We start from the raw sequence: 24,223 nt of genomic DNA, 5'->3' as shown, positions 1-24,223 counted from the left end.
ATGTACATTGTTCATTGTAACAGCCAGCTGGAAATATGTTACGATTGAACTATATACATAATTGAGTGTCAACCCGACAGGTGGATAATGTGGCCTGTGTTCCATAGATCCGCGCTTGGAGGGCGATATTTTGCTTCCGCCCGGCCGACAAGGATAAAATAAAATCCGGGGTATTGCAATGGGAGGGTAAAGGCGAAGACCAACGATTCCATTCCGCTGCTCAGGTCGCCAACATGAGCTCTCTACGTCCCGTTACATTCATCCTCTTGGGGCCTTGGAGGTCGACAATTTCACGAGCATCTCGGCAGTTCCGATTGTCGCCACCATCTTCCTCCCTGCGGACTACATCTATATCCTCCACTGCCCACCCCTCCTATTTCCGATATTACTCTCAAGAAACCCCTCCCGGCAAAATCTACGCATTTGAAGACGTACGTGAGATCCACCTTGAATCCCCCCTCGCCCTACCAACTGTCCAACAAAAAACAGGTCAAATCCTTCGTCGAGAAGCCCGACCCAAGCCGTGTTCTTGTTGATGCTCGCGAGCCTGGAGAAATACAGGCCACAGGAACAATTCCAGGGTCACTCAACATACCGGTAACTTCCAAGCCCGACTCGTTTTTCATCACGGCAGAAGAGTTCGAGGATAGATTTGGGTTTGGGAGGCCTGAAAAGCACCAGGAGGTTATTTTCTACTGCAGGTCAGGAGTGAGGAGTCGAGCTGCGGCAACTTTTGCGAGACAGGCTGGATGGAGTAACGTTGCAGAGTACCAGGGCAGCTGGCTAGATTGGGCTAGAAACGGGGGCGTCAAGGAGGGAGGGAAACAGGCGTAGGGAGAGTTGAAATTACAAAAAAGATAATGGTTCTGAGAACGTTCTTGCATTTTTCATTTTCTGGTCCATGTCAGAGCACAAATTGTGGTGAGGAGAGAAGGTAGCTCGTGGGAGAGGTTGATCGTAGGAGGACATTCGAGTAGTGCTCATGAATCTATCATACATTGTTATCACACCTAAATCTATCAAAACACAGAAAGCTTCGTTACTCCATCTCCAGCACCTGCACTTGGCGCCGGCTCCTTGGGAGTCGGAGTCTCAGCAGCTGGGCTCCCATGTGCAAAGAACAGAACCTTGATGGCAATGGCCAAGCCGGCGTGAAGGCAGACCACCAAGATCAACAAAGCCTTGCTAGTCTGCTTGTCAGTAGCACTGAGAACAGGGTATAGATTTCTCAAGAGGAATGCTACACTGAGGCCAAATCCAACGGCGACAAATACTAAGTTGAGTATGGTGATGGGAGACCACGAGACTAAGGCAACGGGTATCCAAATAAGATTCGAATAGCCGTATAGAGCCCAGCACTCTAGAAGGTTGGCAGACTCGCTGCCAAAGTACTTCAGAGCTAGGAAGAGGGCGATCGGAATGATAAGGGTGTATCCATAGATCAGTCCAGCAGCACCTGAGGCCCTATTAGTTGTCTCCAATATATGACGTCTGGAGCTACGTACCACTCAATAATCTGAAGTCGTAGACGAAGTGCTCGCTTCCCGTCTCCGCCAGATATTTGCTGATGGTACCCCCCAAGAAGAGGATGAAGACAACCGTGGTCGCGATCCAAACCGGTCCATACAGATCAGGGTTGCCTTCCAATACATCAAGGAAGTTGGCCCGTGGATATAGCGCTGCCCAACACCTTGCAAGGACTGAGCTCGTATCGACGTCGAAGAACTGCGCGTAAAAGGAAAGTGTCCATAGGAATCGTTTGGAGGAGCCACTTCCCGACGCTGTTACAGGCGCAGGGAGTCCGGGAGAGGCGCCAGGTAGCTTTCTCGAGCTCGTAGATGTATCGGTATTGAAGTTCGAGGAGTGGAACTCGAGATCTTCTTGGAGATCAGTGTGCCCGAGCTGGACTGCAATTAGTTTAAAGCGTCGCTATCCAGGAACCAAGGGCAAGCTCACATCTCCCTCTTCGTCTACATCGACAACCACGTCATATCCGGTCGACATAGCTTCAGGAGGCCCGCGTTGGGAGAATGGAATGAGATGGTGTCTCGCGTCTTCCCGTGTTGTGGTTATGTTGTGGTTGTACGAAGTAGAGAATTACTGAAATGTCGTGACACTGAAGTCCAGAAAGTGCCTGGCTGGCATTTGTCGAGCGAAGCATGCACTAGCCCCTGCTATAATTCATCCCTGCCATCTGCCACAGGTACTAATCAACCCCGCCATTGAGCTCAGAGCTCTCTCACATTGCAAAATAGATACAGGAGGTACGAGTCTCTACTGCTTAGTCGTTAAGAAATTATCACGCCGATGAAGAGGTGGAAAATGCTGTGTTAGCTGGATGTAGCCGTATGCCAGCTTCGCGACCGAGAGGTCGAAGACACAGCATTCGAGAAATGAATCGTGGAACTTTCAAACACCAATCTACCTAGTGGAAAGCCCGGGGCTTGGATCTTGTTCGGCACATAGATTACGCGTTGCTTGTGGCTTCTGACCCATTGCGTATTGGTCCTTGATTTGGCTGGAGGCTCATTGGAATGGACTTCCAAACCACCTCTTCTAACGCTGGAGTAGCTCAACTCGTTGTATCCCGAAAAATGGCCAAACTCATTCACTTCATAGTGTTTCCAAGCTTGCCCTGGTCATGTTCCTTCGTATTGCATGCTCATTTAAATGCGATGATCATACAAGCAAGCAGCGAAAAGACCCTTGACCATCTCGCATCCTCTCCAGAACCACCAAACGCCAAATGAATGAGTCGTTTACTTCAGCTTCTTCTTCGGGCGGAGTTGGTTGGTGTGGCCACACTTCTTCTTTCTGCAGTTGGTGGCACGGGGAGGGAGGCGGGCCTGTCGGAGTTAGTCTCGTGGGAGGGACGGAGAAGTTGTAGATGGACCTACGTAGCACTTTCGGCAAATCATCTTGTCGCAGTTGAACTTGGAAGCAAGGGCCTTGAGAGATGGCTCAATGATACCACCACGGAGACGGAGGACGAGATGAAGGGTGGACTCCTGCAAAGCACTCCTTGTCAGCCATCATCCCCTCTGGATTTTGATCTTCCTCCCGCACTGAATTCCGGTTCACTGCTGAATGCAAGGACCTAGATGCCCCTGCGATTTAAAACTCGATATGTGTGTACCTTTTGGATGTTGTAGTCGGAAAGAGTGCGGCCATCCTCGAGTTGCTTTCCGGCGAAGATCAAACGTTGCTGGTCGGGGGGGATTCCTTCCTTGTCCTGGATCTTCGACTTGACATTGTCGATGGTATCGGAAGACTCGACCTCAAGGGTGATGGTCTTGCCCGTAACTGCACATATATTAGTTTCGCAAATTCGACGAGGCGGGCATAGGAAAGGATTGCGCAGTGGGGGAGAATTACGGGTTTTGACGAAGATCTGCACTGCAAGAAGGATCAAGGTTAGCAAATACTTGGGCAAGAGGGGGAGATCTGAGGTGGTGAGCTGCACGTACTGGCTGCGGTTGTCGTCGTCGTCGTGCTTTGTCGCAAGGTCAAGGACGAGGAATTCGCAGATACCATATTCCAACTCGTTTGTGCGGCTCGCTAGGGAAGCCCCACTAACACGTGATATGGCTATCCGCACTCCCGATCGGGTTAGCCGGCATATATTCGAGCAATGTCGGTAGCATGAATCGAGAACGTGTTTTTTCTTTATCTTTTTCTTTTTCTATTCCCCCTTTAGAAGCTGTCAAATCTACTTGGCACGAGCTGTTTGAAAAAGTCTCCCAGAATGTCTTCACATGTCGAGTACCGGCGGTACCGAAGAGACGAAAGCTGTACAGAGGAGGGATGCCGTGCTCGAGAGTACTATGTAGAAGACGGCAAGAAATTCTGTCGAAGGGGGCACGAGCAATTCGTGAGTCCTCGCATATACACTATACTCGACATCGCACGCTGATTTCTACAAGGGATTTACACAAGTTGAGCAAGGCGAAGACGAATGGAATACCGAGGGGAAAAAGTCACGCAGTAAGAAAGAAAAAAAAGAACGTGCAGAGACTGTCCTCAGTGGCAGTGAAGCCAAAGAGTTGTATTTGCAATGCTACCAGCTGATTCTGTGGAAGCAATGCCATTGGCTGGTCACGTCTCGGGGTCTGCCGGAGGAGCTGCAGGTCGTGGTAAAAGACCTGTGGGAACTGAGGACTAGAGTCATTCATATTTCCAGGGACGATAGGAGCGGCTATGGCTCTGGGACTGGCACGATGATGTTCAGCTCGCAGAGTGAAGGGGAGACCACAGATACCGATGCTACTACGCGGCGAGGTCATGGGTCGCGGAGACGTAGGAAAGGCCTTGGGACGGAGGAACTACTTCCGACGTTGATCGAAACTCTTGGTTTATGTTACTTGGGGATTTTACTTCTCAAGATGCCCCTCGGACTAGGAGACATTTACAAGTGGGCTACTCAGGATGGGATTCCGTACAATCGGGCAGTAAGTGCATCATGCAGCTTTGACAAACCACATGCCAACCTTAGAACAGATCAAAGAGGTGCCGAGAGATATGAGATCCAAATTGCCTGCACATTACCATTCAGCACTTGAGATCAGGGCTCCATTGCGGGGGTCCGCTCTTTACGATTCTGTATCGGAACTGATCGATTTTTATAATTCGGAGTTTGAGATGAGCTTTCCGAGTCTGAACGCCCCATTGCTCATATTCAGATACCTGAGGGATCTATGTCTCCCAGGTCCGTTAGTCGGATTCAACCCCGAAATTGTTGACTGACCGTTTTCAGTTGAAATTTACGCTGCTGTTCGTCGCTTAGCAACATTGCTCGAAATAGACTTCTCTTATCCTGCTCAGCGTAGGAAGTCATACAGATTCAATGCCTACCCAGAGATACAACTTGCTAGCTTAGTCGTGATAGCCACCAAGCTAGCACATCCATTCGATAACATTACGCGGGCTCCAGAGAGCTACTCCGACCCATCAGCTGTCAGGATAGATTGGGCAAGGTGGACTAAGGCCACCGCTACCAACGAGCCCCAAAAAGGGTTCAAAAGAGGCGATGAGATCATGGTCACGGATACTGACGTTTGGAACATGAACGCTGAGAAGCTGGACGATTACCTGGATTGGTATCAGAACACGTGGATTGATGATCGAGAGCAGAAGTGTAGGCTCACACAAAACTCATATCCTGTCTCGGTTTCTGCTAACGGTAGTCCCAGTCCCGGGGCAAATCCTCCAGCTCTTCCCACTCGACGACATATCCCCGCGGCCGGTGGAAGAAGACACAGAAACAGAGCGACAGGTAGCGCGTCTGAAGGCTGTACAGCGAAGTCTTATCTGCCAGAGTCCCCATACCATTGACGAGAACGAAGATGTCGAGGGTATTCGGCGGGCTGGCGAGCTGTACAAGCGGTTTCGAACAGAAGATGAACTCCCAGGGCCAGCGAGGCTATTCTTCCAGTTGGCTGGTAATTTGGTCTAAGCCCTTGAGGGACGCAACGCTGACTTCTTAAAGCCTCGAAAGCCGGGATAACCTTGAGGATGCTGGTAAAATACGTTTTCCGACTTGAGGTAAAGTTGGAAAATTTGAGGCTTGGCGAGAGGAGAAGGGAAGCTGCGAAGTCGGATTGACGGCCCGGGAGGTTTGCAATGACTTTGGGTGCCCAGTCTAGCGATTTGGTCACTTGGGAGAACATGCCAAAAAAAAAACTAGTTATCGAGTATTTACACGTCAGCCTCCATACTCTCAAACACCAGCGTTATCAAACCCAAACTCTTAGACAGAGGGCAAATACTCACCACTTCCAGCCGTTGTGTCGTCACACAAAGCAAAATGTTGCCGTGACCTCTATAATATGCCTCTGAACGATGAGCACTTCTCAGAAGTCCTGCTTTATATTCAAAACCGCCCACAATCTACAATATAGCAGGTTTTTCGACCCATCCCATCAACCTATCTCTTGTGGAGTTGTATGTGGAAAAACTTCCCATGTCACGCTAGTCTATGGAGCTTGACCCGTGAAGATGGCGCGTAAGACGCTCCAGTAGCACTTCTTCGAAGCGACTCTTCGATTATTGAAGGGAATAGAGGGCTCTCCAAAACGGAATGAGGTTAAGGAGAGGCTAAACTTCCGAGTCACGGATGAAGCAAGAAGAGGCCGCCAATTGCACGCCGTAAAACCATCGATTTCTACGGATAGTTGTCGCCACATACCAGTCCTCCACTGTATGACTCGCTGGCCAAAAATTGTCAAGTAGCACCGATCAAGGACAAAAGGAAGATGATGTTTTGCAAAGCCCGAGGAAAGTAAAACCAGTGTGATCTTAAGTGTCCAGATATCCTCCGACGCAACGACCATTAGACTGCAGATTTCAAGCCTCGAGATTATTCCATGATTGAGCATCCCAGAGCCAAACCAGCCGACAGACAGGAGAGGGTATGCCATTGCTAGCAACGAGGTCGAAGTCGAAGTCGAAGTACGGTCTCAGTAGATTAACCGCGGGGAGCTTCCTTGGCTTCAATTGCAAGCTGTTCACCCATGGCAGTAAGGACGATAACATCTGGAGGGTCGTCAGAGAGGTGTAGTAAACGGGGGAGGGGGGGGACAAAACGGACTGGTATCCTTCTCCTCGGTCTGGAACAGCTTGATGATCTTGTCACCAACCTCTCCGTCTGGGACACTGACATCATCTCTGGTCTCACCGTCATCCGCCATCAAGGAAAGGAAACCGTCATCGGAGACATCGAGCTACTATACGTCAGCACTGTTTCTTTTCTCATGAGCGCTTGATTGCAGGGTGTCTATGGAATATAAATCCATTTCTTCTTTTACTCACCAGCTGGTATTCCTTTCGGGTGACGTTGGGAACATCCATGTTGTGAGTGGAAGGGCAGAGTTCTTCGAGCTTCTTGCCGGTGAAGATATCGATGGCGACGAGATGGACCTTGGCGTGACCGTGCTTGCCAGTCTTGGATGTAGACATGTCGACGATCTTGCAAGGGCGGTTCTTGATGACGACAAAGCCGTTCTTTCTCAAGGCCGAGCACTGCATAGGAAAAGTGGCAGAGGCACCGGCATCGGCGGAGTCGAAGGTGTGCTCATGCTGCGGGCAGACGAGAAAGGGTCAGCAGAGTTCTGGCGTGTCTTGAAGGTCTTGTGTTTTGAAATTGGGGGGGGGGTTCGAGGTGAAGGAAGAAGGGTGATATGTCCGGTCATGATGTTAAGTGATTTGATGTGCGACTCGAATTGATTTGATTCGAACCGAGTCCACTCGAGTCGACGGCGACCCCCTCCTTCCTACCTTTCCACCTTGAATGCGCCGATGGCATAGCGGGGCGGGGAGTGTGTGCGGGGTGATTCTATGCTGGAGCTGGATAACTGCGGCCTATCTGCGACTTACCTGGGCATCGTCCGCCATGGTGACTGAGGGTGCGAAGTAAGGATGGAGATGGAGATGGGCGTGAATGTGTGGTGGGTTGTGTGGTGTGGTTGTGGTGATGCGCGAGGGACCAAAGGGAAGAAAGTTTGGAGAAGGATGCGATCTTTTTGGAGAAAATGGGATGGGAGGGGCATCTGGAGTGAAGCGAAGCGAAGCGAAAACTGTGAGCTGTGGGTGGGGCAGCTAAATGGGAGTTGGTGGGGAGGGGACCAATCAGGTGAGTTTGGAAATAAGTCCTTGTATTAGGTAAGTAAGGCTCGACTCCTTACCTAAGGAGTTAGGTCCAAGAGTCCAAGACGTACGTAGTAGGAAGAGTACCGGTACCGTCGGGACCCGTACCGTCCCTGGTCAGACAGAAGAGACACCGACACCCAGGCCGGTCAGACCGTAGCCTCGTCGCCCGCCTTCTTTCACCCGTCTTGCCCTGCCCTGCCCGAGCTCGAAAGGGAACGGAACGGAGAGAAAACAAACAAAAAGGCCAAAGGGAGGGAAAGAAAGGAAGCAACAATCGAAAAAGAGGATAGGGAGAAGAAGAAAGGGAAGAAAGGGGAAAAGGGGAAAAGCGAAAAAGCGAAAAAGCAAAGAGGAACCTCGTCGACCTTCCACCCACCACCACCCACTCAGGCATGTCGTTTTCGCCCATACCGCGGCGACCAAGTCACCTTGGGCCTGCTCCAGCTTCTGCCGTTCCAACAAGACCCGTATTTAATCCGCGCTCATCATCCCTTTCCATACACTCCAGCGACTCGACAACATCATTGCTAGCATCGGCCCGCAGACCAAATGGGTCGGCCCTGAAGAACTCGCAGAAGGCCCCCGGTGCAACAGACCCTTTGACTGTGCTCGACATTCTCCTGGGCTCCGAAGCACCTGAACTGGATCTGGTCCAGGCCCAGGCTCAGGATCACCTGGGGAAAGACGCTGTTGGCGATACATATGCGCATGAGTGGGAGTGGGAGAGCGAGTTGGATTTCGAGGGTCGGAGTCTGCGCGAATTGTTGGCACCGCAAAGCCCATATTCAGAGGAGGAGCTGCTGCACCCCCCCACCCGAACCGTTGAAGAGTGTAGGTTTCAGTCCAGAGTAGAGGAGCCCGCTCGCTCGCTCATGCACTCACCCACCCTGTGCTGATCCCGTTGTCAGTCGAACAGGATGAAGCTAAATTTGAACATCTCCACCATTCCATCCGTGACTGCGACGATGTATTGAATTCTGTCGAGATGAATCTGACAAGTTTTCGGAATGATCTTGCCGCAGTATCGGCCGAGATTGAGACATTGCAGGCTCGATCAACCGCACTCAGCGTCAGGCTAGAAAACCGAAAGATCGTGGAGAATGGCCTCGGCCCAATAGTCGAAGAAATCAGTGTGTCGCCCGCTGTAGTGAGGAAAATTGTCGAGGGCGCCATCGATGAAGCCTGGGTCAGAGCATTGGCCGAGGTCGAGAAGCGATCCAAGGCCATGGACCTCAAGTCCAAGGAAAATCGAAACATCAAAGGCATTAAGGATCTGGAGCCTCTGCTGGGGAATCTCATTGACAAGGTAGGAGTTTTTGTTCAACGTCTACCTAGCAACCAACCCGCTGACACTCCACAGGCCCTGGAAAGAATCAGGGACTTCATGGTAGCCCAGATCAAATCTTTGCGGTCACCCAACATCAACGCCCAGATCATACAACAGCAAAATTTGATCAAATACAAAGATCTCTATGCCTTTCTGTACAAACATCATCCTCAGCTGGCGGAGCAGATAGGCCAGGCTTACATGAACACAATGCGCTGGTACTTTTTGAACCAGTTCACCCGGTATGTCAAAGCACTCGAGAAGATCAAGCTCCACGCAATAGACAAGCATGATGTGCTTGGAGGGGATGATGGGTCTCGGAAATCCAACCTTCTTTCCAGCGCCAAGCCAACTGCTTCCCACGATGCCTTCAATCTAGGACGGCGGATCGATATGCTGAGAACGTCGAACCAAACGGCTCTTTCTTCCTTCCTTGCCGAGGAAGAGAAGTCTACCCACTACATGGAAGTTGTGTTTCGAAACTTCAATCTTGCCCTCGTCGACAACGCCTCGGCAGAGTATTCCTTTCTGACAGCTTTCTTCGCGCCTTCGTTGTCTTACGCAGCTATATCCCGGCACTTCAACTACATCTTTGAACCGACGTTTTCCCTTGGTAACAACCTGACCAAATCTCTGATCCACGAAACTTTTGACTGCTTGGGCCTTCTTCTATGCGTGAGGTTAAATCAGCACTTCGCATTCGAGCTCCAGCGTCGTAAGATACCCGCCGTCGATGGATATATCAACGGCACCAATATGCTTCTCTGGCCTCGATTCCAAGTCATTATGGATCAGCATTGCGAATCGGTTCGAACCGTCACAAACGGAGTGTCGACACGGAAACCTTCGGCCTCCGAGCAAGCGAGACAGTCGGCAGCGCCTCATTTCATGACCCAGCGATTTGGCCAGTTCATGGCAGGGATACTATCCTTGAGTACAGAGGCTGGAGACGACGAGCCAGTCTCGGCCAGTCTGATGAGATTGAGAAGTGAGATTGAGGCATTCTTAACGAAGACGAGCAAGGCCATTGGGGACGCGAGGAAGAGGGAAAGATTTCTCTACAATAACTACTCTCTCATTCTCACGATTGTTGGGGATGTCGAGGGCAAGCTCGCATTGGAACAGCAGGAGCATTTGCAGGGTCTTAAATCAGCATTTGGGGAGGTCGCACGTTGACGTCTCGTGGAGCTTGTTTGTACTGCACAGCTACAATTCAGAACTACATGTCCTGGGGGTTCCACACCAGGTATCGAGTGGTATCTTTCCTTCATTGTCGCTTGTAATCCAAGATCTGCTTCCATAGCGTCCCAAAAAGTCCAGATGGCCCAGATGACTTGTTAAGCCAGAACGAGACGATGCCAACAAGCACCGCTAGCCCCATCGTACCAGCAGCAGATCTCCTGTATTTCCACAGAGCCTGGAAAACTGACTTGCGCCGCTCAGCCCATTGCGATTCCTTCGACTGCTTTCTAAAGTACATCTCCCCGTCTTTCAAGCTCTGGCCCGTCAACTGCTCGTGCCACCGAGCAGTCTTCAACACGCTGGATCTCGATATTGACCGCCACAGCCCCAGGCTCTCCGGCGGATGATTTTCGAACAGCTGGATTGTGTTTGCAATCAGTGACTCGATGTTCAGGGGTTTGGGGAGCTTAGAGAGGATCGAGTGAAGCATCTCAGGCTCATCGGCCGGGGTCTCAAAGAGCTCATCTGAACGCTGCAGAACGATTTGGGCGAACATGTAGACGGAAAATACTGCCTCTCGGGCGAGCAGGACATCGAACAGTCGTGATATATCTCCGTACTCCTGAATATCGTGCGCGTACATAGTGAGGGTCCCTGATAGCGCAAAGAACGGCTGGGTCAAGGACAGATGGTGCCGTAGCCTAGGGTTGACCGTACTAATTATTTCTGGGATCAGTTGCAATTGGGTCAGTGCTTGGGCGAATGTAGGTAGCATAAAATCTCTTATCCGCAGCGCCGAAAGACGTGCCACGGCGGCTGCACGGTTCTGTGATTCAAGGACTAGGAGGAACACCTGGCATATGTCATGATAGCCCTGGAAGTACGAGAGGTATGGCTGACGCCGCAAGACTTCTGTTATGAGATCAGACAGCTCTTCTTTCCGGTGGAGCAGGTCTCGAGGGCTTTGATCTATGCGAGTCAGGGGTATCAGCGCTGCTCTGTGTACAATGTGACCCTGGAAAATCGTGGTGGGTAGGTAGGTAGGTTGGTAGCTGTCGGTAACCTACGGCGGGGATAGTATATGAAGGAGCGGTCCACGTCGAGCTGCACCTGGTCCTCGTCACGATGCCTGGGCAGCTGTCTCCATTCTCTGTCGTTCGTCTCCTGCTTTGTATCGCCGGCGGGGTGCTTGCAGCCAAGGAGAAGCGGCCCTGACAAGACAGTCAGCTGCTTGCTTGTTGTGCGTCCAAGGACCAAGGACCAAGGACGCTCTCTCTGTGTCTCTCTCTCTCTCTCGTCCTCTCCCTCTCCCTTTCCCTCTTCCTTGGGGACACGAACATGCCTGACATCGAATCTCGTCCGAGACGAGGCCCCCCTCAGATGCTGCGAGTTTTCTCAGCGCCTCGAAATCCTTCCATCTACAAGCATCGAGGATCTTCGCGGCCTTTGCGGCGCGAGCCTTTTCCCCTGGGCGGGCGCTGGGATTGGGATCGGGATTGGGGCTGCTCTTCGGTGTTGTTTTCTCGATGTCGTGCCCACTGGACTCCATTTCAGATCATTTCAGAAGAACATGCTGCTCTGCTCTGCGCATACCAGGGCAGTCAGGCAGTCGTTTGCGTGGGGGTGGGATGTGGGAGTGGATGTGGATGTGGGAGTGGATGTGGATGTGGATGTGGATGTGGATGTGGATGTGGATGGAGAAGTAGGGAGGGAGGTAGGTAGGTAGTCTCAGACCTGGAATGTTTGACGAATGGTAAGGATCGTTAGGCCGTTAGGCTCCAACGCTAGCCCTGGACAAAATGCCCTGGCGTGCAGCTGCAGATACTTTATGCAGAGATGCAGAGATGCAGAGACGCAGAGATGCAGAGATGCAGAGATGCAGCAGCAGATGCAGATGCACTCTGGTGCATGTATGGTAGTAAGTAGTATTGGTAGTAGTAGTAGGTGGTGGAGGAGGAGGAGCAAGAGGAGGGAGAGGAGGAGGAGGAGGAGGAGGAGGAGCAAGACAAAACCAAGGGTGGAGAGAATGAGGCTAAGGATGAGGGAGGGTAAAGACGAGCATGCCATTGAACAAAGTCATAAAAGTGATCTATCGAACTATGTCTCTCTCTCTCTCTCTCTCTCTCTCTCTCACTATCGCAAGCCTACCTACCTACCTACCTACCTAACTCCCCTCGTCTCTTCCCTTTTCATCTCTTCTCTCGTCCTCCCCTCCCTCTCCTCTGCTATTGTTGACTGACCTGCCTGCTTTTTTTTTTTTTTTTTTTTTTTTTTTGCCTACCACAAGCACTCTGATGTGCTCTTTCTCAACCCCCGAACGCAGCAGAAACACATACTTCTTCCTAACCCTTCCCTTGCCTTAGCTTGCCTTCCCTTGCCTTACCTTGCCTTACCTTGCGACAACCACACCTCTCGGGCAAGGCTGCCAACCCAGCTAGACTGCCACTGCCTCCTTCACTCAAGTGCAAGTCCCTGGATGCCTATCGTCCTTACTAATTAATTAAATAAGGTAACCTAAATCACTACTGCCCTCCCCAAACTCTACCCCACCCGCCATAATACTTATTAACAAGGCCAGCAGGACTATTGACATTCTGCTGTCGCTCTGGTACGATCTGCTAGCCAAGGTGCTCAGTCAGTCAGCAAGCCAGCCAGCCAGCCAGCCAGCCAGCAGTCAGTCCAGCTGGAGGTCGCGTGGAACCATTCTTGAAAAGGATCACAGTACCGTGACCTACTGGATGGCATCAGACTGACCAAGCCCGGCCGACCCGGCTCTTGCCAGAATGGCTCTCACAACCAACAGCCTGGTGGACGGCGAATGGGTCACCAGAACTCTTGATCTCAACACCGTACTCCGGCACTACGATCAGCAAGACAAAGATGCTGCCGCTGCCTTTACAGAAGTTGAAAGAGCCCCGAAACTGGGACTGCTTACCCAGACTGTTATCCGGAGTCCTCTGGTACACTGGGTCCTTCCCATAAGGCTAAGAGACGACAAGACTCACGATGTAGCTTTCGTCGGCGTAAGTTTTTTTTTTCCCCCAGCTTTGTTAACTACTGGCTTTTGCTTGGCGCCCTCTACTGTTTGTCTTTTCTTCTTATCACTGCTTGCGGTTGCTTCTTTTGTTGCCTTTCTCTGTGGCTCTGCTGCGGCTGGATGCCTTGGCCGGCAATGCGAAGCTTTCCTCTCCGATTATCTTGAGACTCGGCAGCTAACTTCAACAGGATGACTTCGTCCAGATCAAGGAACTACGATCGGATGGCCTCCTCTGGGACGTGATCCGGAAAGAAGACTTCGGTGCTCGCATACGAAATGCCCTGGTGGTCGGGTCAGTCAAAGCATATGAAAAGGACCCTGATGTTCTTGCCTTTACCAAGATCAAGACTGAAGATGGAGATGAGGATGCCCAAATGACTGGTGGTGAGACTGTACCGTCGTCTTTATCTGGAAACCGACTCCCTCCCCAATTCTTGTTGCTCCAATTAGACACCGGAGACTTGGGATTCTTGATGCTCAATCGATCAGAGAACGGGAAGCTCGATTTTGTCTCAACCAGGTATCGAGTATCGAAACCGATGCTTAGATTACAACCAGGTATGCATCTTGCCGTAGATCCGAGTTCGAGATATATGGCCGTGGGTTGTTCCGAAGGCGTCTTTGCAATCTATTCCTTACAGTCCAGAGAAACTTTGCAAGAACAGTATCTGGAAGGCTCCCCTCTCCGATTCGTTGAAAGTGAGACGCAACACTACTTCAACGGTGTCATTTTGAAGATGGAATTCTTGCATCCGGCCGCTGACGATGAAGAGCATATCATTTTGCTCGTTCTGATGGTCATCAAGGGCAGAACACGAATGCTTCTCTATGAATGGGCCACGGGAAGCGATCTCAAGAAGGTCACCCCCCGGAGTTCCAAGGGTTACCTGCTGGAGAAAGCGCGTCAGATGCCACTCCTGCTTATCCCTTTGACGATCAAGTCGTCATTCATTCTTGTATATGAGGATTCCATGGCGGTATGCCAGGGCATTCTCCATGGAAACCCTAAATTCATCGACTTCAATAACAGAATCGACAAACCAACAGCCTTCCATCACGGCTCAGAGAACCCGTTGTGGACGGCCTGGACCCGGCCTTCACGGTTGGAGCGTCACAAGGCAACTCGTGACGATCTATTCATTGCGCGAGAAGATGGTTTGATCAAGTTCCTTGAAATCGATTCTGAAGATGACGATGTTGTTACCGCTGACCACAACATTGGCGAATTCGAAGCGAATTGTGGAACGGCCTTAGCTACTCTTGACTATCCCAACAAGAATCGCAAAAGTGGTGATCTATTCATAATGGGGGGAGATTCCTGTCCGGGGGGGACATATTTGGTTAGTGCTCACCCATCGCCTTTTGAATCGCCTTTTGAATCGCCTTTTGAATCTTGTATATAAGTATTCGAATACATTACCCGTACTGACCACCACACAACCAGCTCCAAGCAAGGAAACTCCCAGTCCTGACAGAGCCCATTCAAAATTGGTCCCCTGCCCATGATTTTGTGACCACTCACAATCCTCGGGTCCAGAATCCAAGCTCCAATGCAGCGGGACTCATGAGGAAAACGGATATTGTTCCTAAACCAGATCGCATATTCACTTGCGTGGGCAAAGGAGCCAGAGGGGGCATCACCGAACTCAGGCATGGGCATGAGGCCAGCATTGGCCTGGAAGTGGAATACGATGCTACTATCATGTACGCCTGGGCACTGTCCCCAAACCCCGACCGTACGAATCCAACTACTCCTTATCTATTCCTCCTGTCAATGGGAGATCGTTCTGGGGCGCTGAAGATGTCGGCTGACGCGGTTGAAATTGTGGATTTGGATGAGAGCGAAACGAACCTTGATCTAGGTCATCGGACCATTCTGGCTGTCACAAGAGGAAATTTCATCGTCCAAGTGACGGAAAAGTCAATCGTGGTCACGGATGGCTCCACAAAGTAGGTTGAGATGGTCAGTCAAAACAAATTATTGTACTAACTAAAAGACAGCCACATATATCAGGTACACGAAATGCTCAAAGTTCACAGCAAAGAAGCTGTCTGCGAGTCTAAGATCGATCACGCGACGGTCAGCGAGAGTTTCGTTTTGTTCACGACTCGCCTTGAAGATGTCGATAACTTCAGCTATCTTCAAGTCCTGGATCTCCAGTTCCTGACGAGTGACATGGAAATTGACAGTGCTACTCCCCACACAATAGGACAACTTCCGTATGATGTCACGAGCATTTCTGCCGGGCAAATAGGGGGAGCTTTATTCGCCGTTGTGGCTAGCGGAAGAAAGCCGGATCCTATCACTCTGACATTTCAACCTACAACCGGTAGTCTCCTCACGCAGTCCGTTCTCACACATCGGTATGAAAACAATTTGGATTGCATCGATTCGATCGTTAGCATGTCGTTGCTGCCGACAGAGGTTGGCCTTGACGTCGTCTTGCTAATCTGTGGTACTCGGAATGGCTTCGTGGTTGTTTTTGAGATCAACAAAACAACGTTCGCGATCGTTCCAACGCATGTCAAGCTTATAGGGGCCACGTCTGCTATTGTTAGCAAATCAGAATCCTCTGATTTAGGTTCCGCGCTGTTCGTGGATTGCGACTCAAAAGGCTATGTTCTGACACCCAGGATAAGCCAAACTCGAGGAGTAATATCCGGGCGATACACGCAAGCTTTAGAGATCAACCAAATATGGCTGACTGACGCCTTGAGGCCAGGTCTTCAGCAGCCTACTGTTACGTCTCTTGCGAGTATGCGGCCTCTTACCGGGGGCACCTGTGGCAGCCTCCTTGTGATTTCTGGCTCTCGATTGCTGATAACCGGTCTGAGCGCTCAGGTTAAGCCTGTCACTCGACACCTGGCTGTAGGTGGGACTCCAAATCGCCTGATGTACTCTCATGATTTGGACGTCCTTGTTGTTGCAGCGACGGTAGGTGGCAAGTCAACAATTCTTTTCATTGACCCTGACAGCGGAGATGATATCTCCAGACCCTTGGAGGAAAAGACCAAAGACCCTGTGGACTTCATCCCCGGGCTGGGAAATTTTAATGAAAAGATTTTCAGACTGTTCGAGTGGTCATACACGAAAGACAGCAGGACCTGGAAGTTTGTCATCGTATCGACCAGTACAGGACGGCTTCTTATCATATCAATACACGAAGAGAACCAGACCCTCGCCGCCTCCCTACCAAAAGGGGCAACTTCTAAGAGGAGAATATGTTACTCTATCCGTCACATATTCAAGCACCATGAGCCAGTCTACTCCGCAACGGGCCTTCCAGATGGTCTGCTTTGGGGCGCAGGTCGTAAACTTTTCTACGATGTTCTCGACGTGGGCAAGAAGAAATTCAGGCGCGTTGCGGAATGTGACCTTCCATCACCTGCCATAAATCTATCTTACGAAAACGGAACAATATATGCGCTTACCAGTTGTCACTCTTTAGAAATATTCAAACTGCTCTCTGACACCGCCGGTGGATTCCAACTTGAGCGTACGCATGGTGACCAGCTTGCCCGCGATTCACTACATCACTTGGCAGTGAGCAGTTCTTCTCAACCTACGATACACCTAGTCTCAGACAAACTATCTTCCGTCGCTGGACTCTGGTCGACTTATAATACCAAAGCCGATACCCTGGAGCCGGTATTTGAGGCAGCCCTGCCGTTCTCGATATTACGGTTCCGATTTGCGCAATGTCGGCCCGTATGGGACCCTATCTGGAAGCAGCGGCAGACACCTATGAGATATGGATCGCAACCTCAAACATTGCCAAATTTCGACGTGGACGACCGTGAAGTACTCGGACTATCTATCTCCGGATCACTCAGCCATTTTGCCATCCTCGAGTTCAAAACATGGAGGCTGTTGAGATTCATTGTAGACTTGTGCCTTAGATCCTCTGAAATCTGCGAGTTCACGTACAAGGATGATCCGATGCCTGTGGATACTACGACTGAGCCCAAGGTCATGATGCATATCGATGGCGATCTGCTGAAGAAGTGTGTGAATAACCGGGCTCTGGACAAGCTTCTGCTCCTCGAATCAGAGACAGAAGAATCAAAGCGCTTGTTGAAGAGGTTCGTAGCTCTTCTCCAAGACGTACACAATGGAAGTTTGGAGAAGGATGCCACGCCCTCGGCCTACATCGGCCAGGCATACTCAGACATGGAGTATTACCTTCGACCGGTGGTATAAGCAGTGGATGTTTTGTAGGCTGGCACCTCGATTCTGCTCTAGGTTATAGTCGGGAGGAACACAGTTGATGGGATGGGAATTGGGTGGGCCCGATGCTTGGTGTGTACATCAATAACGAGAGCTGCCGTGGTTGGGCACTGCTATGTCTTCCACAGTTCACAGAGAAGTACGGAGTAGTATAGGAATAAGTCAACAAAGTGCTTCCGGTAAACACCAAGACAAAAAGTCCACTAGATCGGGTCGGGTCATCCTAAGGTCCGGGCGTAGCGAGCTGGGAGCGGGGTGGGGCAGTGAGGGACAGCGCCCAACACAACAACAAACATCTCTTTCGTCCAACAGAGGGAATGAATGAATGATATCAAAATCCTAAGGTAGTCAGCCACCCAGCAAGCCCTGCGCTTGTCCAACTGTCGAGCTCTTCGGATCTTGGAGCAATCGATCACTCATTCACCCACGCACTCATAGCTTGAGTCGTACGGCTTAGCCCAATTCGATCTCTCTATTCACACACCAAGTACAAGAAGTTCTTACCCCCTCCTACCCCCGCACACCCTGCAACAAATACCAGTCTCTCGACTCTACAACTCAAATCTCACCATGCCGCCAAAGAAGAAGAATAACAAGAAGGCCGACGACTGGGAGTCCGAGCTGGGCGAACCAGTTGCCACCCCCCCACAGAAGCAGGACCCCATCGATGCGCCGCCCGCCGAGGTAGACGCCGAGGAGGAATTCCCGGCAGGTGGGCTGATGGCCATGATGCGGAAGCGCAACAAGAAGAAGAAGGCTGGGCAGCAAGATGATCCTGCCGAAGGCAAGGTCACTGCTGCTGAAGAGGCCGATCTGATCGAAAAGGCTGCTGTGGAGGCTTCCATAGAGGATGAATTCGCATTGCCGGATAAGAAGGGGAAGGGAAAGGCTGCGCCGGCCAAGGGTGCGAATGAGGACGAGGACGATGAGAGAGGAGTTGACGGCAAGGTGCTCACAAAGGCGCAAAAGGAAAAGTTGAAGAAGGAGCGCGAGAAGCAAAGAAAGAAGGAGAACGTGAGTTTAAAGTCGTGCTACTTCCTTGGAATATTCTAATAGCTGTATGTACAGGCTGCGAAAAAGAAGACTCCTGGTGCTGCTGCCGCCAAGGTCCCCGAAGCTGCCACGTCAACTCCCGATGCGAAGGTAGAAGAGCCGATGACAACAGCCAAAGCCCCGGCCGGTGGAAAAGGCAAGAAGCTCCCTGCCGCTCTAGCCAAGCTCCAGGCTCAACAAGAGGAGCTGAGGCGGCGTGAGGAAGAAAGGGCCAGAATTGCGGCAGAGGAGAAGGCTCGCATCGAGGAGGAGGAGAGACTCGAAGCAGAAGAGGAGAAGCGAAGAGAGGAGGCTAAAGCTTTGAAAAAGCAGAGAGAAAAGGAACGAATAGAGCAGCAGAAGAAAGATGGCACATATCTTACTAAAGCCCAGAGGGAGGAGAAGTTGCGGAATGAAATGAAGTTAAAGCAGATGATTGCGGCAGGTGTCAAGGTTGGCGGTCCTGATGGGGGGGAGAAGAAGAAAGCTGTCTATGACAAGAGAAAGAAGGGCGGACGCAAAAACCCTGAAGAAGCGAAGGTAAAAATTTGAGTCGCGTCACAGTTCAAGTTTTACTAACTTTGTACAGCTGGAAGAGGAAAAGGCACTCGCCGAGGCTGCCGAGCGAGCACGAAACGAAGCCGAGAAGAAGCTTGCAGAAGCTGCTGCAAAGGCTGAAAAGGAAGCTGCAGAGGCTGCTGCTGCCAAGAAGGATGAAGAAAGTGAGCTGGATGAAGACTGGGAAGTTGCCGCTGCTGAGTCTGAGGACGATGTGAAAGATGACTGGGACGCCGATTCCGAGGAAGAGCGAGAGAAAGCCGCTGCTAAGAAAGCTGCTGCTGCCGAGTCCAAGTCTCTTCCTTCGCGTGGGAAGAAATCTCAGGAGTCCGAATCCGAGTCGCAGTCTGATTCCGAGGACGAGGAGTCTTCAGAGGACGAAGAAGCCACAGCCGCCCAAGCTGCTGCCTTGCAGAAGAAGAGAGAGGCCCATGAGAGACGTGAGCAGGCACACGCAGCAGCTATGGCAGCTCGTTCTGCAGACAACCTTCGATCCCCTATCTGCTGTATTCTCGGACACGTCGATACCGGAAAGACGAAATTGCTCGACAAAATCCGACAAACCAATGTTCAAGAAGGAGAAGCAGGAGGTATCACCCAACAGATAGGTGCAACTTATTTTCCTGTTGAGGCAATCCGACAGAAAACCCAGGTTGTCAACCGTGACAACAACTTCGAGTTCAAGGTACCCGGACTACTGATCATCGATACCCCTGGTCACGAGTCTTTCTCAAATTTGAGATCCCGTGGATCCTCTCTCTGTAACATCGCCATTCTGGTTGTCGATATCATGCACGGACTGGAACCGCAGACCTTAGAATCTATGAAACTACTCCGTGACAGAAAGACTCCCTTCATTGTTGCGCTCAACAAGATTGATCGTCTGTACGGCTGGAAAAAGGTTGACAACAATGGTTTCCAAGAGAGCTTGGCCTTGCAGAACAAGGGCGTCCAGAACGAATTTGCCAAACGCTTAACCGATACCAAAGTCGCCTTTGCGGAGCAAGGGTTTAACTCTGAGCTATACTATGAGAATAAGTCCATGGCCAAATTTGTCTCCTTAGTGCCAACATCTGCTCACACTGGTGAGGGTATCCCCGACATGCTCAAATTGATTCTTCAACTCACTCAGGAGAGAATGGTTGGGTCTCTCATGTATCTCTCCGAAGTTCAGGCAACGGTTCTGGAAGTCAAGGCAATCGAAGGTTTCGGCATGACAATCGATGTTATTCTGTCAAACGGAATCCTTAGAGAAGGCGACCGAATCGTGCTCTGTGGAGTGGAGGGTGCGATTACAACAAATATCCGAGCTCTACTAACCCCTGCGGCAATGAAAGAATTACGTCTGAAGTCACAATACGTCCACAACAAGGAGGTCAAGGCCGCTCTCGGTGTCAAGATTAGTGCGCCAGGCCTCGAAGGCGCCATTGCTGGTTCGAGATTGATGGTTGTTGGTCCTGATGACGACGAGTCTGACATCGAGGAGGAGGTACTGTCTGATCTCGGAGCTCTCTTCAAGCGTGTCGAGAAATCGGGCAAGGGTGTTACCGTGCAGGCATCCACCCTCGGATCGCTTGAGGCCCTTCTCGATTTCTTGAAAGTATCCAAGATTCCCGTAGCCAACGTTGGGATCGGTCCAGTCTTCAAGCGCGATGTTATGAACTGTGGAATCATGCTCGAAAAGAACAAGGAGTTCGCCGTCATGCTTTGCTTCGATGTTAAGATTGATAAGGAGGCCCAATCTTATGCCGATGAAGTTGGTATCAAGATCTTTACTGCAGATATCATCTACCATCTCTTCGACCAGTTCACTGCGCACATGGCTGCTATCGCTGAGAAGAGGAAGGAGGATTCCAAGCTTGACGCAGTTTTCCCTTGTGTTCTGTCCACAGTCGCTGTGTTCAACAAGACGGGCCCTATTATTGTGGGTGTTGATGTTGCCGAAGGCAATCTCCGAATGCACACACCTATTGCTGCCGTCAGACAAAACGCAGTTACTAATGCCAAGGAGATCGTCGCCATCGGAAGAGTGTAGGATCCCCTTGAATTTGTGGTAGACACGCTGCTGACATACTCCTAGTACGAGCATTGAGCGTGATCACAAGCAGATCCAGATCTGCAAGAAGGGACAACCATCCGTCGCTGTCAAGATCGAGATGGGTGGCCACCAGCCTACATACGGTAGACAACTTGAAGAGAAAGACACACTGTACTCCCTCATCTCGAGAAAGAGTATCGATGTGCTCAAGGAGTTCTACCGGTCGGATGTGTCAAATGAGGAGTGGCTGCTGATCAAAAAGCTAAAGCCCTTGTTTGATATTCCTTGAGGGCAGTTGTGGCTGCTGGGCCGTTGGGGATTAAACTCCGGAAATGTAAGCATAAAGGGTGAGTATGTGACGCCCTGATTTGCGTCATTACTTTCTGGCTTGCGTAGGACCGGCGGGCGAACCAAAAGTTGTAGATAGATGCAGTTCCGGTTCAATTCAAGATCATACACGAAAGAGAGCATGGCTATCTGGTGAGGCTGGGCGATGCGCTTTTGACCATTAGCGCACGCGCACAAACCCATACACCTACAAGTTCACGGCACAACTGCAAATACACTCTGCCTGGAGCAAAAATTCCCGAGGAGAACTCAGAATTGATCCCCGAATCATCGCCGATATAGGGGCACTCTCAACTTGGGTGTCGGGGCTCCCTTGGTAGGATTAGCGAGATCAAGCGTCCTTGGATCGTCACGGTCGTCTCTACTCTGGTAATAAGGGACAGCCTCTTGGGCTGATAGGAAGTGGTCACAAAGTCCCATAAGGCTCTGAGAATCTGATTAGGCGTCTCAATCTACCTTGCCCTATTTCTCGCGTCTGGACCGCAGTCAGGTTGCGAGACGTTCTGTCCTTAAATAACGGGCGGAAAGTCAACATGGGCTCTACCGATCTGGAAGCTACCATGGGAGGAGTCTCTTGCGCGCATACTTCCCGTGGCTGCTTTTTTTCTTTTCTCTCTCTCTCTCTCTTTCTTTTTTTTTTCTTTTCTTTTCTTTTTCAAAGAAGAAAGAAGAAAGAAAAGAAAAGAAAAGAGTCATGTACAACATAATTATTCTAGATTGACAGCCGGCATTTTAACCTGCGATAACCACCCCTCAAGCTCGTCAAACCTTGTCCTTTATCTCTCGCCCGATTTTCTGGATAGCACATTTGGAGTGCTCGACGCGTACAAAATACCTCAGCATGAAGAAAACGAACGACCTCGTACCTTCCGCCCTTCTAAAGGGGAGCCATGAAGACGCGGGCAAGGATAGGAGGTCAGATATCTCCTCCTACTTCCTCGTCCGGCAAAGGACCTCTGATTCAGATGCGGTGTCGCCTAAGTTCAGTCCGCCTGGAGAGCCAACCGCCCTGGAAACGAGATCGCATCAGTCAGGGGGGTCAGCCAGAGGCCCATATCCGAGAGCAAACTCCATAGCAAGCGACTCACAGTCTGTGATAAGTAGAAATCAATATATACGGAATTGGAACGAGTCGAGTATGGGGCTCACTAGTCTGTCCTCGAGCGGCCGCCATACAATAACACATCCAATGGATCCACCTCGCCCTGCAAGAGATGGCCTCGAATGGGTTTGGTTTCCAGAAGGATACTGGGCTGAGCGAGAGATACGCGACTTTTCCCCTGGTGTTCCATCTGTGAAACAGGGCTCGCGCCCAAAATGGTGGAATCGTTCCCCAGAACGCAAAAGTAAAGGCTCCGATAAATCAGGGAAGGCCGAAACCAGTAGCAGAACAGCTCCTCCGACCGCTCCAGTCGACCTGCCCAGGATCCACATAGGGAGTTTGCTTTCGCGAAAGGCGTCCAAGATCTCTAAACCGGCTACTAACGAACATTCTGCATCGACGCCCCGAAATAATAGCGGCGGGCAGCATGGCGACAAGGCCAACCGCTTGGATGTCCATGCCAATACAAACATCCCGAAGTATTATGCAATCGCTCCTGCAGAACAGCTGGGTTTATATTGCCGGACGAAGAAGACGATTCGGACAAAATTTCTACCGAAAGCCACCGTAGTGAGTTGCTGCCACTCCTGAGCCTCACTTCCCGAGCAGGCAATGTAACACCACAAAGGCAGATGACGTTTTACCGGCCGACACAGATGCGGAAAAAGTGGCCTCTCGCACAACAATGATCCTAGAAGGCACTTCACATTATCTTGATCGGGTGGAGCGTGAACGTTACCCTCCTTCTGACCTGTATACGTCGTCCGCAACATCACATACCCCAGGCACACCGGGTTCCAGGTCACTGCGGAGATTCGGGCTCGCTCCCTGGCATCGCAGAAGCTCTCACGAGTCGAACCTTTCTGCTTCAAGCTCTGTATTCAAGTTACTGCTTGGCAAGGCCCCATCAGCCACCCCAGATCCGGAGCAGCAATACGAGGCGAAGGACGGGAGAGCCTACCAGAGAGGTGAATAAATGCTGAGTCTTCGACAAACTGAATGTCTGAAGCTGACACCTTGGTGCCTAGTCGACATATCAAGTCCGGATCCCCTTGAGCCCAACTATCTACCATCTGTGAGTCCTCACAGAGAGCCAGCCATCCCAAGAACAGCGTAGCCACTGACGGGACCTCTCTGAGATAGGAAGCAAAGCGTGTCAATACTCCACCTATGTTTCCTGGTAATCCTGCTGTCCAAGCGAGGGGGCTCTTCTTTGATTTGAATGCGACGTCGAGAGGCGACAACATTAATCAAAGCACCAGCGGGGGCTCAACGGGTAGCAGCAGCATTGCCGCTGTCAAACGCTCAGCGGCAACATCTCCAAGCCTGGACTGGTGGGAAGCCGATACCAAGCATGTATTCACGGGCAGCAAGGCGACGAAAGCCTTGTCACCACCACGCCCATCATTCGAATTAAACCTGCCTGAGCATCTCCCAAGTAGCCCTTTATGCCCAAAGAACCCAAAGCACAAGAGCGGTGGGAGTGGAATCTGCCCGTATCATGGGAGAAAGAGAAGCAACAATCTGAAGAACATCAAGAGAGCAGATTCGCAAGAAAGCGGAGCGGCACCAAGGCCGTTAAGGACTGCAGCAGGAGATTGACCTTGGAAGAGAATGGAACAGCTGAGATTGTCAAAGGCGCAAACGGGCCCTGGAGGCTGATCATGAGCATGAGCGATTGATGGAGCAAAGGAGTACAAAACGAAACTAGATAGAAGTGAGTGGCT

General features: G+C 50.9%; 10 protein-coding genes across 10 annotated transcripts; 6 read left to right on the top strand and 4 right to left on the bottom strand.

Annotated features, from left to right (window-relative positions):
* Positions 1–233: 233 nt before the first annotated feature.
* Positions 234–834, top strand: L3040_001841 (uncharacterized protein; the record flags this gene model as incomplete). The annotated part of the gene is made up of 2 exons (XM_007294513.2): positions 234–431; positions 490–834. The coding sequence occupies 2 exons, from the start codon at positions 234–236 to the stop codon at positions 832–834; spliced, it is 543 nt and encodes a 180-aa protein (XP_007294575.1).
* Positions 835–1,019: 185 nt separating this feature from the next.
* L3040_001840 (uncharacterized protein) lies at positions 1,020–2,004 on the bottom strand (the record flags this gene model as incomplete). The annotated part of the gene is made up of 3 exons (XM_007294512.2): positions 1,020–1,456; positions 1,506–1,902; positions 1,957–2,004. 3 exons carry the CDS (start codon positions 2,002–2,004, stop codon positions 1,020–1,022), a joined length of 882 nt encoding a protein of 293 aa, XP_007294574.1.
* Positions 2,005–2,759: 755 nt separating this feature from the next.
* L3040_001839 (uncharacterized protein) lies at positions 2,760–3,534 on the bottom strand (the record flags this gene model as incomplete). The annotated part of the gene is made up of 5 exons (XM_007294511.1): positions 2,760–2,846; positions 2,898–3,008; positions 3,137–3,303; positions 3,376–3,396; positions 3,468–3,534. The coding sequence occupies 5 exons, from the start codon at positions 3,532–3,534 to the stop codon at positions 2,760–2,762; spliced, it is 453 nt and encodes a 150-aa protein (XP_007294573.1).
* A 211-nt stretch (positions 3,535–3,745) lies between these two features.
* Positions 3,746–5,601, top strand: L3040_001838 (uncharacterized protein; the record flags this gene model as incomplete). The annotated part of the gene is made up of 6 exons (XM_007294510.2): positions 3,746–3,871; positions 3,924–4,448; positions 4,498–4,705; positions 4,754–5,134; positions 5,190–5,438; positions 5,486–5,601. 6 exons carry the CDS (start codon positions 3,746–3,748, stop codon positions 5,599–5,601), a joined length of 1,605 nt encoding a protein of 534 aa, XP_007294572.2.
* An 862-nt stretch (positions 5,602–6,463) lies between these two features.
* Positions 6,464–7,389, bottom strand: L3040_001837 (uncharacterized protein; the record flags this gene model as incomplete). The annotated part of the gene is made up of 4 exons (XM_007294509.2): positions 6,464–6,531; positions 6,587–6,719; positions 6,808–7,074; positions 7,372–7,389. 4 exons carry the CDS (start codon positions 7,387–7,389, stop codon positions 6,464–6,466), a joined length of 486 nt encoding a protein of 161 aa, XP_007294571.2.
* A 647-nt stretch (positions 7,390–8,036) lies between these two features.
* On the top strand, positions 8,037–10,147 carry L3040_001836 (uncharacterized protein; the record flags this gene model as incomplete). The annotated part of the gene is made up of 3 exons (XM_007294508.2): positions 8,037–8,475; positions 8,553–8,950; positions 9,005–10,147. The coding sequence occupies 3 exons, from the start codon at positions 8,037–8,039 to the stop codon at positions 10,145–10,147; spliced, it is 1,980 nt and encodes a 659-aa protein (XP_007294570.1).
* Positions 10,148–10,238: 91 nt separating this feature from the next.
* Positions 10,239–11,702, bottom strand: L3040_001835 (uncharacterized protein; the record flags this gene model as incomplete). The annotated part of the gene is made up of 3 exons (XM_007294507.2): positions 10,239–11,122; positions 11,221–11,364; positions 11,492–11,702. The coding sequence occupies 3 exons, from the start codon at positions 11,700–11,702 to the stop codon at positions 10,239–10,241; spliced, it is 1,239 nt and encodes a 412-aa protein (XP_007294569.2).
* Positions 11,703–12,936: 1,234 nt separating this feature from the next.
* L3040_001834 (uncharacterized protein) lies at positions 12,937–17,391 on the top strand (the record flags this gene model as incomplete). The annotated part of the gene is made up of 4 exons (XM_066156911.1): positions 12,937–13,176; positions 13,379–14,530; positions 14,635–15,140; positions 15,192–17,391. The coding sequence occupies 4 exons, from the start codon at positions 12,937–12,939 to the stop codon at positions 17,389–17,391; spliced, it is 4,098 nt and encodes a 1,365-aa protein (XP_066012917.1).
* Positions 17,392–17,988: 597 nt separating this feature from the next.
* L3040_001833 (uncharacterized protein) lies at positions 17,989–21,335 on the top strand (the record flags this gene model as incomplete). The annotated part of the gene is made up of 4 exons (XM_007294505.2): positions 17,989–18,432; positions 18,487–18,990; positions 19,040–21,039; positions 21,089–21,335. 4 exons carry the CDS (start codon positions 17,989–17,991, stop codon positions 21,333–21,335), a joined length of 3,195 nt encoding a protein of 1,064 aa, XP_007294567.2.
* A 1,248-nt stretch (positions 21,336–22,583) lies between these two features.
* L3040_001832 (uncharacterized protein) lies at positions 22,584–24,178 on the top strand (the record flags this gene model as incomplete). Its single annotated transcript, XM_066156910.1, has 5 exons — positions 22,584–23,066; positions 23,125–23,464; positions 23,525–23,571; positions 23,640–23,992; positions 24,043–24,178. 5 exons carry the CDS (start codon positions 22,584–22,586, stop codon positions 24,176–24,178), a joined length of 1,359 nt encoding a protein of 452 aa, XP_066012916.1.
* Between the last annotated feature and the right edge of the window lie 45 nt (positions 24,179–24,223).

Source organism: Drepanopeziza brunnea (assembly GCF_022702325.1).
Source record: "Drepanopeziza brunnea f. sp. 'multigermtubi' strain 214-2 chromosome Unknown ctg2, whole genome shotgun sequence".
NCBI classification, from domain to species: Eukaryota; Fungi; Ascomycota; class Leotiomycetes; order Helotiales; family Drepanopezizaceae; genus Drepanopeziza; species Drepanopeziza brunnea.
The sequence above is the reverse complement of the archived record's forward strand: the minus strand, read 5'-3'. Positions and strand labels throughout refer to the sequence as shown.